At 50.7% G+C, this 16,415-nt stretch overlaps 1 protein-coding gene across 1 annotated transcript in view; it reads right to left on the reverse strand.

Moving 5' to 3' along the window:
* TLL2 (tolloid like 2) overlaps positions 1–16,415 on the reverse strand; it is a 125,038-nt gene that overhangs the window by 5,650 nt on the left and 102,973 nt on the right. The window contains exons 14-19 of the mRNA XM_058697317.1: positions 9,831–9,956; positions 8,934–9,094; positions 8,121–8,301; positions 6,126–6,251; positions 3,694–3,821; positions 503–716 (exon numbers count right to left, since the gene is read on the reverse strand). Of these exons, the coding sequence (XP_058553300.1) occupies positions 503–716; positions 3,694–3,821; positions 6,126–6,251; positions 8,121–8,301; positions 8,934–9,094; positions 9,831–9,956 (936 nt within the window). The remainder of the gene's footprint in view (positions 1–502; positions 717–3,693; positions 3,822–6,125; positions 6,252–8,120; positions 8,302–8,933; positions 9,095–9,830; positions 9,957–16,415) is intronic.

The following is a 16,415-nucleotide window of genomic DNA, read 5'->3' on the forward strand; positions in this document are numbered from 1 at the left end:
CTGACATTCTTCTATTTAACAAAATAGATGTGTTAGTTATACGCATATACATTTTCCTCCAAAGGACCAAATAGAGCTATTTACATTTTAAGTGGAGGAAAAATAATAGATAAAGAACCATTTTCCATTTTCCAGAACTTGTCCTTAGAGGGTGAAAAGGGCTGCTCCCCACCGCTCAGCTCCCAGACTTTTGGATTTCACAGACCAGCCAAATTACAGATAAATTTTGAAAAGAGGATGGGAGGAAGGAAGGGAGAGAGGAAAGAAATGTGACACCAGCAACGGGATTGCCCACTTCAAATGCTGTCGATTAAGGACATTAAGAGAAAACCACCCTTCCCCTCATGGTTGCCCACGTTTCATTTTTGAAGGGACAATTGATCACATGCCTCCTACCCCCCAAGAGTCAGAATGAAAGGCAGTTCCTTCCCTGCCGCCGTCACCCGTCTGTCTCCAGTTTACATGGACATCAGCGGGCGGCTGGACATCCTCGCTCACGTACCTGTGCTGTGCACTGCCTGGAAGCCTTTCCTCTGCACAGAGGCATCCGAATAAAACCTGAGGAACAGGCTGCTGCCTGAAGCCACCACGGGGTCTGGTTTCTTGCTGCCACAGAAACGGCCAAGGATGGGCGCCAGGCTGTCGGCTCCGTCGTAAAGCTCCAGGTGGTCGTAGGCACATTCTTGGTGCTGCTCAATCTCAAACTCGTTAAATGTCTGGGGAACGGAAGAGCAGAAAGTGAGGCAGGGGCCTGGCACTCAGCTGGGGTGGGGGCCGCCTCTCTGGGGGCTGGGAGAGGATGGGGGGAGGCAGGACACTCGTCTGCCCCCACCAGCCTCGTAGGGGGCATGGCGCCCAGGTGAGGACAGCGACATCTATAGCGAGAGTCTCAACTCGGGCCCTCTGCTGGTCCCCAGGCACCCCCACGAGGCAGTTACATGAGCGATTGCTGCTGTGAGCACTTTGCGGGTGAGATGGCTGGGCTCCCAGAGCTGAGATGCTTGTTGTCAGCCCCAACAGCAGCAACGGCCAAGTGCTCACTGCTCCGGGAGCTGTTTTAAGCACTTCACAAATATAACTTCGCATAATCCTCACGCCCCTGTGCTGTGTCTACAACTACAACCCCCATTTTACAGATGAGGAAACTGAGGCACAGAGAAGTCAGGCAACTTGCCCAAGGTCACCCAGTGGTAGAACTGGGCCAAGGCCAGGAGGTCTACCTGCAGAGCCCTTGCCTTTAACCTCTGCACTATACTTGAGCATGAGCGATGTGGATGAGGCTGTACAAAGTGCTCGCTGCTCTGTGTCTGCACCCTCATAGTGTTTGGCATTCGAGGAGGGTTTTTTCCATGCAGAGTCCTGTGCCAAATGTTCACGAACATTTTCTCACTTAATTCTGATGGTGCTGTGAGCTAGTATTACACCCAATGTGCAGAAGGGGAAACTGAGTCTTAGAAAAGTGTCTTGCCCAAACTCACACAGCCAGAGGAGGAGGGAGCTGGACGTGAGCCCCAGCCAGCCTGACTCCAGCCCACACTCCTAACCATCACCAGGCTATACTGCCTACCTCCTCCCTGCCCCCTGAAGACCGTCCCCCAAAGCTGGCCAGAGGAGCCCCTCAATTCTAGGCCGTGCACCAGGGACTGGGCAGCTGAATGACTTGTGGCCTGCCCATGGCTTCCAGGGAGATGGGACAAGGTGAGAGGGGACAGTGTTAAATGAAGGCATGAACCAAATGGCAGAGCAGGAAGAGAGGACTTGGGGGGATGGGGTTGGTAAGGAGGGTCTGAATTCATAAGAAAGTTTCTGGAGAGACAGGACAGGGATGGAGGTGGAGAGGAGTCATTAGCAGTGTGGGCTCTCGTAGGAATGATAAACACAACAGGAATGAGCAAAGCCCTTCACACCTTACAGAAAGGGAGCTGGGTGGAGGGTGGTACAGAGACAGTGGGCAAGAGCAGGAGGGGGGACCAGCGGCATCAGGGTGGGTGAGGCAATGGGAGGGACACCCATGGGACACCTTGTTGCAGTGCCCATACAGTGAAACACCAGCTTCTTGGGAAGTATTTGATTCACATTTTCTGTGTAAGCAAAAAAATGTGTAAGCGTTACATTTTTGCGTAAGCAAAAAGATAGAGCATGATCAGTATATCCACCATGCGCTTCCCAAGGGAGTTTTTTTTTTTTAACTAGAAAACTTGTAAATTTGAGATCTGGCCTGACTCTGGCCACTGGATCAGTTGCTTTAGTTCCTTAGCACTGTAAAGAAGAGGAAGACGTTTAGCAACTGCTAAAATCTTGTGTCCCTTAGAAGCACCACTTCCAGTTGTGCAGGCTGCACATTCCCACCCCCAGGGGGCGCCATTCCCCAGCCCGCAGCCGAGAAGAATGTTGTTGGGAACCTTCCCCGCAGAAGGCAGCGTTGGGGAAGGAGTGCCTTACTCTAAGGCACTCTAGTTCACCCTCACCCAGATTCGAGGCTGTTCTGACACCCAGGAAGGCCGCCGCCACATTTCCCCCATGGGCAGCCATGCACATGGGGTGCCCGCTGTGAGCAGCCTGTGGTCATGGGCTCTGCCTTCGCCACCCCTCACTGCCCTGGGCCTGGCACAGACAGACACCAGCACCTGCGCTCTGTTCTGGGGGCCCATCGCGTACCTGTCCTCCCCTCTCTCACCTGCCAGCAAACACCCTCGAAAGTCCCCGGAGCCATTGTCCGCTTATCTTCACCACCTCCTTTGTTCTCTCCCATTCTCCCTGCATTATATTGGCCCATATTTCAGAGGAACATCTATGTGCCTTCTGAAGAGCTCACAAACCTCAGAGTCAGAAAGACCCTTTTAAAAAACGTCTGTCTGGAGTATACCTTCTCCAGCTAGCAAAAGAGTTTTACACTCCAGGATCTGGGGTACTCTGGGGGCTGAGAAACGAGATTTGTACCACAGACTAGTTTCTCCTTTGAAATAACCAAGTATGGTACGCACACGTACAATCAAATGCACGAGGGACTTTAAGGAAATGCCTGGAAGATACATATTTTTTAACTCAAGAGAGAATTAGCATAAATAACTTAATCTCTTATTGTTAATTTTTAAAAATGTAAGTTCTAGAGAAATACGGATAATAATAAGCATCCACTGGAGAAGTCTGGGCAAGAAGAAACATATATTTTTCCCATGCATGTACATACACTATTGTGTATGCATAGGAAATTTCTGGAAAGATTTTCCAAAAAGCGCTCAGAGAGGTCATTTCTGGAGTGGGCATGGGAGATCTAGAAACTTTTGATTCCCACTTGCCAACGCTCTGTACTGGTTACTTTTTTTTAACCCTGAGAATGTATTGTTTTGTCAAAAATTACAACTGGAAACCAGCGAATCTGAAATAGCTCTACCGATCTGTGCCGTGAATGTCACCTCATACCGGTACCGCTGTGAACAGGTGCTCTTTAGAGGGCTTTTCTCACCGCCGCCCTGTGCTGAGAGCTGTGTGTGTGTCCTCTCTTAATCTGCACAGCAGCCCGCGAGGGGGGGTTCATTAGCATCCCCATTTTCCAGATAATGAAACTGAGTTCTGGAAATGTTGAGTAACTTTCCCAAGTTTCAGAGCTGGAAAGTGGCAGCACAGAGACTCACAGCCACATGCCTCTGAAACCAAAGTCCGTGTTGTCCGTAAACTATGAAAATGACTCACGAGTTTCACCCTGTGGCCCGCGGTTGAAGAGATGTTCCAGGTACACTCCCTCCGACTGGGGTATTTGTCAGGCCAGTTGGGGCTCGCCAGGGTCCCCTCTGCACTGCTGATCTTGTGCGCACAGCCAGCTAGGGGCGATGGGGGGACACATGCAGAGAGAAGCAGTTCACTTGTGGGCAGCACCAGAGGCCCTCTGGGGGAGTCTCCATCTCTCCTTCCTATTTGTCATGTGGTCATTACCAAAAGTGGGGGCAGGGGTCAGCCCGAATCAAATGTCCCCTGGCTAGAGATTTGTTGACTTATTTGGTTTCGCTGCCTTCCTGTGGGCTCAGATGGCTCATCTTTCGCACTATCACCATTCAGGTCGTGGTTATCATTGGACATACGGTAGTTGGTGGTCAAGACCACAGGCACCGGCTCAAAAGGACTCGGTCCCACTGCCTTCAAGCTGTGGGACTTTGGGCACTCACCTAAGCCTTGGTGTCCTTATTTGTAAAAGGGTGCCAGCTTGGTAGGGGGATACGTGGATTAAATGAGATGATACATGTAAATGGTTTAGCAAGTACCAACAGAGGTCTTCATCACTGTGCTTTCTTTTTTAAAAATTTTTTAAATGTTTATTTTTTTGAGAGAGAGACAGACCACAAGTGGGGGAGTGGCAGAGAGAGAGGGAGACACCGAATCTGAAGCAGGGTCCAGGCTCTGAGCTTGTCAGCACAGAGCCCGACGTGGGGCTCGAACCCACAAACTGCGAGATCATGACCTGAGCCGAAGTTGGGCTCTTAGCCAACTGAGCCACCCAGGTGCCCCCATCACTATGCCTTCTGCCTGTACTTCTTCCAGATTTTCAAAGCAGTTTCATTTGGAGACTACAGAGGTCGCCCTGGTTATGGTGCAATTAGCAGAGACGGGTTCCACGACTTGCTCAGTGTGTAGCATTTCGGTCAACACTTGGAATGTGTCTCCTCTGGGCTGGGCACTATGCCAAGCATTCTGAATGCTTTCTCTCATCTGATCCTTCTCAGTTTCCAAATGAGAAAATAACTTGTGGGGCGGGGGGTCGGGGGGGGGGGGGAGTGACTTGCTGGGGAGGGGCAGGGCCAGGACTTGAACCCAGGCCTGCCTTTGCTGTAAATGGTTGGGGAACAGAGGGAGCGTGTACCACCCCTGCGTAGCCAACCAATGCCGCCCCGCCCCACGGCTGCTGGAGGGGGCAGTTGAGGGGAAGGGGAAGGGGGAGGGGGCAGGCACCAGAGGGAGGGGGTTTCTGCTCATTGCTGCCTCCACTCTGCAGCCACACAGACAGAGCACAAATGCCAGTAGGGACAGGGGCTCAGCTTCTGGAACATCTGCTGCCACACCCCCCGCCCCATAGGAAGGCAGCAGCTGTTCATTTGGCGTGGCCTTAGTGGGGTTAAATCCCTCCTGGCCTCCCCCACACCACGGGAGGGAAGCTTCGTTCTGACCCAGGCCCACCTCACAGGAATCTGACAAAGACTTTTAAGTTCCGGGATGACAGGTCCTTCCAAGTTCTTCCAACCTGCCTCCCAACCAGCCCACTACTGCCCATGTCTGTGTCACAGAGCTGGGCTTGGAGGGTGGCCTGCACCCTGCTTCTGAAGCTGTCTTAGCTCATCCTGTAACATGTCAGGTAGGCCTGATCAGACTCTGTGCACCCCAGGCAAATCTCCTACCTTGAAATGTTTGTCCCGAGGGAACAAACATTCTTCACATCTTCCTTCCTCCTGATGCCCTCTGTGGGGCCCTGTGCTGGGGCCAAGGCCTAGAGGCCTGGGTGCTTATCAGAGATGCCTAAACTCCCTTCACAGGCAGGGTGATAACAGAAGGAGGCTCTTTCCAGAATGACTGGACATTCAAAGGCATCTGGCCCTGAACTCTGAGTAGTAAATGGAGCAGGGAGCAATCTTTTTCCAATTCCGTTTTATTATTAGACCTGCATATGGCAACTACTATTATGACATAGATGGTTGATATGCATTGACATTTCAAGTGCTTAATAGGTGCCAGACTGTCTGAAGTGCTTTCTAGGCATGCTTCCATTTAATCCCCATACACCTTTAAGAAGGGGGTATGTTTAGTCTCTTTTAGAAGAAGAAACTGAAGCTCAGAGAGGTTAAGTAACTTGCCCAAAGTCACAAAGCCAGTAAGTAGCAGAGTCAGGGTTTAAACCTAGATGGTCTGATTCTAGAGCCTGGGGGTGTAACCACTTTGCAATAATCACTCCAGGAGGGCCCCTGAGGGCCCCTGCAAGCCTCCTGGGGAAAGCCACCCTTCAGCAGGAGGTCAAGGAGGAGGGAAGGCAGACGCTGAGGGCTCGGCAGACCAGAAAGGCCCCTCGCTCTCACTCTTACACATGTGCACACCTTGGCGGCCAAGGTCAGCCGTGCCTCCCAGCTGCGGTCTAGCCTTACCTTCTTTACAGTCGTGCCCATTCTCGTGGAGCCGGTAACCGTTTCTGCACCGGCACAGATAGCTCCCAGACGTGTTGACGCACTCGTGCTGGCACCCGCCGTTGTCCTTGGCACACTCGTCCTTGTCTGAGGAGATCAACAGACTCTCCTAAGGGGGAATGCCAACTTGGGAATGTCCCTCCCACCTTAGAATTCTGCTCAAAAGTAGCCTCCATCAGGGAGCCTCCCCTGTATATATATATATATATATATGTATATATATATATATATATATATACACACACACACACATATATATACATGTATATATATATATACATATATATATATATATATATATACATACATTCTTTACCCCTGCTTCCTGCCAAAACAAGGAACTCCTTAAAGGATAGGCTAATATTAATAATAGTAACAATAATAAAAATAACTGCCATGTGTTGAATATTTATGTGATGGGCACTTCCCAAAGCACTTTCTGATGTTTATGTATTTTTGAGAGACAGAGAGAAAGAAAGCATGAGCAGGGGAGGGGCAGAGAGAGAGGGAGACACAGAATCTGAAGCAGGTTCCAGGCTTCAAGCTGTCAGCACAGAGCCTGACACGGGGCTCGAACCCACAAACTGCAGGTCATGACCTGAGCTGAAGTCGGACACTTAACTGACTGAGCCACCCAAGCACCCCTCCAAAGCACTTTCTATGCAGTATCCAGGTTTGTTCTCATAGAACCTTAGGAGGCAGGTGCCTATGCCCCCATTTTACAGGTAAGGAAACTGAGGCTGAGAATGCTAACATGCCCAAGGTCACTCAGTGAGCAAGCAGCCTATGTGACCCAGAGGCCTAGGCTCCTCCTCCCTGACCCCACACCACCTCCTGCCTGTGGAGCAGATACATGTGCGGCCACGAACCAGATGGCTCAATGCCAGTCTTGCACCACCACTCCCAGCCGTTGTGACCTTGGGCAGTCCTTGAACTCTGTGCCTCAGTTGTCTCACCTGTAAAGGGGCACCAGTACTGGTATCCTCACCTCATAGGGTTGTTGGGAAGAGGAAATGAATGAGTACAGCGAAAGCACTTTCGAACAGTGTCCAGCCCAGAGTGAGTGTTAGCTTGTATTTGTTATTATGCATGAGCTCAAGTATTAGCTGTTGCCATCTCTGTGGTTCTTGTAGCTCAGGCCGGTGCTGCTCACAGCACCCACCAAGCTGGCTTCTTCCTGTAGCAACCGAGGACTGGCCTCCACGCCCAGCCCCCGGCACCGGGTTAACTCCAGGGGTCAATGGTGTCTCCCTGCCTTCCTCATACCCCACCGTGATGTGTCACCGAACACTTTGTGTTTTAGTTTCCTGAGGACAACTAAGAATCCATACAGAATAGAGAGATGAAGCCCACCGAACCCTTAGGTACTGGAACCACAGGCTAGGAAGAGGCTGGGAAGGATTGTCCCTCGGGCAGGCACAGCCCTGCCCACACCTTAACTTATGTATTTTTGAGAGACAGAGAGAGAGAAAGCATGAGCAGGGGAGGGGCAGAGAGAGAGGGAGACACAGAATCTGAAGCAGGTTCCAGGCTTCGAGCTGTCAGCACAGAGCCTGACACGGGGCTCGAGCCCACAAACTGCAGATCATGACCCGAGCCGAAGTCGGACACTTAACTGACTGAGCCACCCGGGCACCCCAAGTCAATTTTTGACTGTCTCTCAAAAATACATAAGTCAATACACCTTTCTGGCCTCCGGGACTGGGAGAGATCCCTGTGACTTCAAGCCACCCACTTTGTGGCAGTTTGTTACGACAGCCCTGTAATAATATAACCACCAATATAAAAAAATAACAAAACAAACAAAACCCGGATCCGGGCATGCCACCGCCAAGGCTGAAATACTGTGAGGGCAGGGGCAGTGGGCAGAGAGGGGGTGAGCAGGTGCCCCCGAGGCTGAGAGCCTACACAGCCATGTCCCCCTCGGCCTGGGACCTGGCCTCCAAGCCCCCACACCTGAAAAGAAGTGGGCCCTGAAGCCCCGTTTGGAGACCGTGTTGTCTGACTTGAACTCCACACGCATGTTGTTGCTCTGGGAGGTGATGACCTCGGGCATCTCGGAGCCGCAGAACTTGCCATGCAACCTGGCGTCGGGGGACAGGCCGCTGCGCACCTCCACAAAGTCGTACTTACAGACCTGCAAAGGAGCACCACGGGGAGCTGCCCGGTCCTCCCGAGGCCCCACCCCACAGTCAGTGCAGGACCCCTTCTTGACAGCCACACCCTGCCTAGGGGCCAGACCGGCTCAGCCTCATCCAGAAGAAGGGAGGGGCTTCTCAACTCTTACTGGGGTCCCTCGGGCCCAACGCGTAGGCAACATGGGGCTCTCACGACTAGCACTCTGGCTGGAGGGCTCTACCTGGGCCTTGGCCGACTTGGTCATCCCATGACCGCTGCCCAAAGGAGGAGACAGGCAATTCATACCATCCTGGTCCCCGGGTGAGTCTCACCCCCTCCGTTACCCTCAGTAGGATGCTAACCCCCAGACTCCTACCCCAGGGGACATCCTTGTCTTGACCGCCTCCCACCCCCAAGACCTGCCTCCTCCACTCTGGTCCTGATTCTCCTTGGGTCCGTCAGTGACAAGAGGACCAAGGCACCGTGTCTGCAGAGGACGGACAGCTGAAACCGCCACACCAAACGCTCCCAGAATCTGCCCCGCAAAGGGTGTATGACTATAGGAAGCTACGTCCCTGTCTGCCGAGCCCCTCGCTGGTCTGCAGCCCCGAGCCACGTCCCCACACAAGGAATTAGAGCGCAGAAGCATACATCATTGCCTTCCAGTTCAAACACTTCAAACTGGAGGGAGATCCGGTACTGAGCAGGGGCCACCACCTGCCAGACGCAGTTTTTATTTGTAGGATACTCCTTCGGCCACCCAGGGCTGGTGATGGTTCCGTTCAGCTTGGTAATAAAACCGCCACAGGCCACTGCACGGGAGAAACAGAAGCAAGACTCATTTGGTTTTCGTTCCAAGTGACTGCGATTTCCCCCAAGCAGCAATAAGCGGGCTGTTCTTTAATACAAAAGAAAAAGAAAGAAAGAAAAAGAGAAAGGTTGACAATCTGAACTGATTAATCCAGCAGCGTTTCTCCTAGTCGGCTTCAGCTGAGCATTCGGAGGGATGAAGCTGAGGACAAGCCTTTACCGCTTTTTAAAATGATGACAACACACGCGTGCTTACCTGTCGCTCAGTGGCATAGCCGGGGACTCCACATGACTTGGACCAAAGGAGCCTTGGCAATGTTTGTACCGAGCTGTGCACTTTACCTGGCTTACACGAACAAGCAGCGTCAGCCAGGTGGGCAAGGAAAACGCAACGCCAGGCAGGTAGAAATGGAATGAGTGAAATGAGCTATCAGCTGAGTCACACCTAAGGGCGCAGAGTTTTTCTTTGCTTTTCTTTTTTATCTGATAATCATGTGAAGTGTTCACGGTCACGGAAGAAAATGAACCCGTCAGCGCCTGGGATGGAGTCCTCGTAATTTGGGCAGCCCTCTCGCACGTGGGTGACTTTGTGGAGCTATTTTTCCCTCTGAGAGCCGGGGACATCACCCACCACAGATCATGTCACCTCACAGCCAGCCGGCTTCCCCCTCTCCTCCCCACTTCTCCCAACTTGTCCCTTATCCTGTCTCATTCTAGCGTGGTGGGTCCAACACCAACCTTCACACGTCTTCTTATCGGCAGCCAGCTCGTAGCCAGGGTCGCACGCGCACTTGTAGCTGCCCAGAGTGTTCACACAGCGCTGCTCACACCCGCCGTGATCTGGCCAGGAGCACTCATCCACCTCTGTGGGAGAGGAAGGGGACCCCGGCTAAATCACCACAGAGCTGCCTGGTCTGTTTCCCATCCCATTCCACGCCCCAGGGTCCCTGGCAAATGACCTCTAAGAACAAGAATGGTTCCTGGTGACCCCTCCCAGGGAGGCTCATGCCCACATCTCAGACACTGGCAGCAGCCATAACCAAAGGGGAAGTCTCGAGAACATAAGAGTAACTTGTTACTCAGAGGGAAGGCTCCTCTGGAGGAGACCAAGCCTGGATGATTTTATTCTTTGAAGGGTTCAATCAGGGAATACAGTGTGATTTTTAAAAAATCTCAAAGGTTCCACACTGGAGACTCAATCAGTTTTAATGCCATGGAATTGAGGTTCCTCCCAAATATGGCACTTCTCAGGGACATTAAGTGGAAGATAAGAACAAAGGGACACATTTCTAGATGAAGATATAAAAGTATTTTCTAGAGACAGAACCAGAACCTGTGATTTAGCGTTTTATAAATAATCTGAAGAGGTGTGCTCAGGGAGATCTTCAAGATTACAGAAAACACTGAGCTCTCAGGTTAGCCAATACTCCCAGGAGAAACTGGGGGAGGCCACAGTGAGACTGAGTTAGCAGGGGAGTCAGATGGGATTCAGCACTGACAAGTGTCTGGTGATATGTTTGGGGCAATTAAATAACAGTAAGCAGGATACCAGGAGAGCTGTCCTGAGGAGCAACACAGGAGTCACTGGAGAATCTGCCCGGAAATGTCAGCCCATGCATCACTGGAGAAAAGAAAAACCCAGGCAGTGGGCATCGCCCGGGAGAGGATCAGAAATAAAAGGAAAAACTCCTGATTTTCTGTTGCCAGGCTGCGATGCATCTATCCCCGAGAGGGGAGGTTGTGGCCTCACTAAGCCAGAGAGCCCAGAGAGGGCACAAGACACGGAGGCATCTTCAAAAACAAAACAAAGCTGAACAAGTCCAATCTAGGAGGAAGAAAGGGTGGGGGTGGTATGGGCTCATAACATCATGGAAGGTAGGAATAGAGCAGGCACGGTGTTGTCCACAAAATCCTCAAAGACGGCATTACACGTAAAACGAGAGAAACCAGGACATCTTGCAGTTAGTTAAGTCCTGAAAAGACCCCACCCCCCACCCCCAGTCCTGCCCTTAGGCAGCGATCCTTTCAGTAACATTTCTTACAGATGGCTTTGCAGGTCCTGCTCGAAATCCCCCAGAGATAGGACTCTCACTGCTTTTCAAAAGTATTTCCTATCCTTTGGAATTTGAATTGTCAAAATTCTGGCTCCTTGCAACTTCCAACCCATTGGTCCTGCAGAACACGCAAACCCTTCAGCCGTGATGTGTCCCTCTGAGCTGCTCTTTTCTGACTCAAATAGACCCATTTCCTTCCAGTCTTCCTTGTCCACGATGCACAAAACACTCATTCACCTGCCCGCTCTTCACTGGGCAAACTTAGGTAATTCTTAGAGTGATGCGTTGTTGGGCTCAGCCAAACTTAAGTAAGTTGGTCAGTAGGGGGACTGAGTTCAGGAGGCATGCTCTAGACAGGGTTTGAAGTTGTCCGTGGGCTCGAATAAATGCAAGCATTAAGTATGCCAAAATAGTAAGCATCTGGCAACCACTCATTCCTTTACAAAAGGCAAAGTACTTTCTTTGACATTTTCTAGAAAGTATAGGAGAAGAATCAATGATAAGAAGAAATGGAAAGAGTCCAGTGTTCTAGAGTGAGCCTCACAGACCTCGGTTGGATCCACCACTGGATCTTACCCCAACCGGTTGGGTGATTTAATTTTTCTGAGTGTTCCTCCTGTTTTAAAATGAGAATAGTACCTACTTTTAGGGTTGTGGGGGTTGAAAATGAAGGGTGTGAAGTACCCAGCATACAGACATCTGGTACAGAGTAGTGCTCCCTACAGACAACAGCAAGATTGCTTTTGAAATCCCAGTGGGTGGACAGATATGCTGATGAAGGGAGTGGAAAGGATAAGGTTACTTGGGCACACCTGAATCAGGTGAGAGCACAGTGCAAGCCTGAGGAGGGGAGTGAGACAAAGGTGTCAAAAGAAGGACAAGGTGTCAAAGACTGGCCAGTGATGGAAGAAGAGATGGGCAGGAAGGCAGCACAGCAGAGTCAAGAAACTGGCAGGTGAGTGCAGGGGGAGGGCAGAAAAGAATGATGGAAGAAGCTCATCAAAATAGACCAAGACAAACACAAGACCTCACAGCTGGGGGGTGAAGGGAGACTCTGATGCCAGGAGATGCTATGGCGATGGGCAGGACACACGTTTGTCATCGGCAAGAAAGGGAAGACCACAGATGAACAAGTCTCCTGGTGCAATCTTAGCCATGTGGAGGGAGAGAGGCTGGTAGATTGGATTTGGGCTGAAGGCAACAGGAATATAGTTCCTCCAGGGACTAGAAGGGTAGGATGTTTGTTGAGCCCAGGAAGGCGGGTGAAAGATACAGGGTTACATCTGAGCTCCCTCCAGCTAAAGCAGTGGGATGTTTGGCCATTTTCAACTGTACTCCAGCTTGGGTGGATGGTGTGGAAGTGTACCAGGGCCCCACTCTCGGTGGGACACTGGGTGTCCTTGGAACCACTCCCACACCTTGATGAAGCAGCATCTGCTCCAAGCCCACAAGTTCATGCTTGCTCTGGCCTACCGTGGTCAAGAGCCAAGCCTCCCCCAAGAATCTGGGAGGCTGTGGGTGTGGGTAGGAAAAAAAAAGGCTGAACTAGACAGGGCTCAGCCATACAGAGTGGTAGCTCTGTCTTCCTTGCCTTCTTCAAGCGGTAGTAGTGAAAGAAGGTACCATTCTATGCTTAGATCATGAGATGGCTCAGAGAGGATGCCAACAATTGTTTCAGAGAGAGTTGAGGAAAGAGGAGTCAGGGCACCTCCTTAAGCTTTTGAAGAAGCACCTGAAGGAAACCAGTCCGCCTCATCGACATCCCATGGTGGTCCATTGGCACTGGGACAGAGGAGTATGGGGATCAAGGTGGGAATCATATTCTTTATGTGAGGAGTATGGGACCAAAATGGCTCTGCCAACCTTCAAATGCTGCTGCCATCTCCCAAAGTAAGCGGAGATGAGCTCTGCCTGCTGCCAGGCCAGCGGGCTCAGAGAGGACTGCCATCTGGCACCGAGAGAGGGATGCAAAGGCCAACTGGCACCCTGGTCAGTGCCATGCGCCAACTGGGCTCTGGGCAGAGGCTCGTGCCAACTGGCACCAAGGCAAGAGCTTCTTCGGCTTGGTCCAACTCCTCTGGGTGGACTTTGTAGTTAGTCTTCCAGTTTCTTTCGGTGGAGGAGTCCTGACACACTCACTGGGTGCTGTGTGTTCCCAGGACACCCTACTGATGGCTTCTTTGGAAAAAGGCTGGGCCATCCAGTCTCCAGACCTGCACTGACCGATGTGGTCGCCACCAGCCTGTGTGGCTATCGAACACTTGAAATGTAGCTAGTCCAAATTCAGGTGTGCCGTGAGTGTAAAAGACGCCGGATTCCCAAGACTTAGTATGAAAAAAAACCCTAAAACATTTCGTTAACTTTGTGTATATAAATTACATATTAAAATGATAGTATTGCATGTGATGGCAAATGATTATAAAACTGATATATTGGGTTAAATAAAATATATTCAAATAATTCCACCTGTTTCTTTTGGGGGGGGCAGGGTGAGGGACGAGGTTGCTACTAGATAGTTTAAGATTACATATGTGGTTCACTTTTGTGACTTGCCCTCTTTTTCTGTTGGACAGCACTGCTCTAGACTGCGGTCTCACCTCATTCTTTCTCCTGGGAACCCCGAAAAGTAAGCAGGGAAAGCAGCAGGAAGCTCAATCCACAAATGAGGAATCTGAGCCTCATTATTCTTTCATCTATTCATTCCCTGCCCAGTGAGTATTTACTGAGCTGAGTGTGGGCCAGGCGCTGGGAATATAGTGGAAAACAAAGCAGGTACGATCCAGTCTCAGAAAGGAAAACTGACCTGCCTGAGAGCAGACACCTACCTAATAAGGAATGAGGGCGGGATGAAAAGCCGAACGTCGGACACTAAATCCAAGGCCCCTTTCCCCATATTCCCATGGTATTAAGGGGGCTGAAAGGCGACAGGTGTCAGAATCAAGTCACAAACACGAATGAGAAATTCAAGCCCCCTGACTTTCCCTTGCCTGAGACTGGCAGGTCTTTGTAGTGGGAAGAATGCACTGGGGACCCTACAGAGATCCAGGGTCTGTTCTGGCTCCGCCAGTTTGGAATTTCAGTTTCCTCAATTTAAAAATGGGGGTAAAAATAATGCCTGCCAAGGGGTTGTTCTGAAGACGAAGTGAGATATCTCATGCAGTTTCTAGCATACTCAGTAGACCTCTTTTCTTTCCCCTCCAAGAAGTGTTCTGAGGTTTCCAGCAATGCTCCTGCCCGTTTTCAGGTTCAGAGTCAAGTCTACTGACATCAAGAAGACATCAAGCCGGGCCTGTGCATTAAGTCAGTGTAGACGGGCCTCAGTAAACATCTTCCTGGGCATCTAAAAAAGATGTTTGCGAGCTGAGAAGTGAAATGCCCTTGAAGTGTGAGGCGGGGCAATGTGGCCCTGCCCCCAGGCTGGGGGCCTCCCAGGTCCACACGTCCATGGTCAGTGTCATCACCCACTTGCCTGCAGTTCTCTTTCACCACCTTGAGCTCCTGAGGATGACTGTGCCTTCCTGTGTCCCCAGCCCCCAGCACAGCACCTGACACATGGCTTGATGGCTGCTGAATGATGGCTAACTGCGGAAGAAGAAGAAGAAGATGGGATCTTCTAACCAGCAAATGGAGCTGGTTATCGTGGGTACTGAGAGCGAGCCAGCTCGGTCCCCCACAAACCAGTGCAGCATCACAGAAGGAAGCACTCCTTTCCACTGCGTTGATTGGCATCTCAGGAGGGTTGCCACAAAAAAAACACAGGATGCTCAACTACCTTTGAATTTAAGATGAACATTTCTTGCCATTTCTCAGCAAGGTATGCAATGTTTGGGCCATGCTTATACTAAAGGATCATTCTTTATCTTATATTCAGATTTAACTGGGCATCCCCCCCCCATTTTTGGTAAATCTGGTAACCCTACACTCCAGCTTTAGCTGGTCCTCTCAAAAACATGCCTCACCAAACCAGGAATGAGGTGTGGGTGGGTCGTGGGTTTCCGACTCCCCAGCACCCAACTTACAGAGCTCAGGGTGAAAGTCAGAGGAGGAGAAGGACAGAGGTAGAATAAAGCCTCGTAATCATTTGTGACATGGGGTAAGCAAACTAAGGCCTCCCGAAGCTATCCACGTCCCAGTCCCTGGAACCTGTGAATCTGTTACCTTACTTGGCAGAAAGGGCTTTGGGAGTGTGATTAAATTAAGGATCTTGAAATAGGAGGTTATCCTGGGTTATCCGAGTGGGCCCACTGTAGCCACACGGGTCTTATTACCGAAAGAGGGAGGAGATCAGGGTCAGAAAAAGAGATGTGACAGTGGAAGCAGAGGTCTGCGGTACAGCAGGGGAAAGACCCAAGTGGCCAGTGCTGGCTCGAAGGTGGAGGGGCACCTGAACCAAGAAATGCAGGAAGAGGCAAGGAAATCCGACCTCCAGAACTACCAGATGACAAGCTCGTGTTGTTTTAGGCCACCGAGTTTGCAGGAATTTGTTACAGCAGCAGCAAGAAAATGATACCTGGCAAGAAGAAACTGTCATGTCATTTTTGCCAGAGACAAAAATAACCACTTCAAAGACTCCTTCTTTAGCAAAGGCAGCGCATGGGTCTAAACATTATACCACGTGCATTTGCTTACACTGTTACATTTTCCCCTGTCAGCTCTGCAACAACACATCTGTAGAAGTGGAAGATCTGGGGTTCAGAGAGGTTGTGTAACTTGCTTAAGGCCACCCAGCGAACGTTGCTGCTGCTAAGTCACACGCAGTCCGGGCCAGGTTGGGTACAGACTGAATTTCCAGGCATCTCAACCACAAGCTTGAGCTGCGTTTGAATTATACCTGCTGTGGCCTGGGTTTTTTGCTTGGGAAAGAATTGATTAAATTTTTCCTCCCATTATTGAAAGCATTATGATTCTTGTTCTGTTTCTGCTTGGGTTTTGCTCTCGCAGATGCCTCAAGACAAAAGAAAAAGAATCCCACATATCTGTGCGGCACTTTCCAGCCTGTGGAGTCTCTCGACAGCCATCATTTTGTTGGGGCTTCACCACTGGTTAGGTAAAACGGGCAGATTTCTTCCCCTTGTTTGACAGAGAACAAAACTGAACTTTCAGTAAAGGACAAAGAGCTGCCTGCTCAGGGGTGCACGGCTTGAAATGGGTTTTTCTGACACCCCTCCACTTATACAGAATCTGGGAGAAAGGGCTAAAGAGGGGGCAGATGGAGAGAGTGGGAGTAAGAGAGGGACCGGAATTTCTGGATTGGCACAGCCAGGAGTCC

Source organism: Neofelis nebulosa, chromosome 13, assembly GCF_028018385.1.
Source record: "Neofelis nebulosa isolate mNeoNeb1 chromosome 13, mNeoNeb1.pri, whole genome shotgun sequence".
Lineage (NCBI taxonomy): Eukaryota > Metazoa > Chordata > Mammalia > Carnivora > Felidae > Neofelis > Neofelis nebulosa.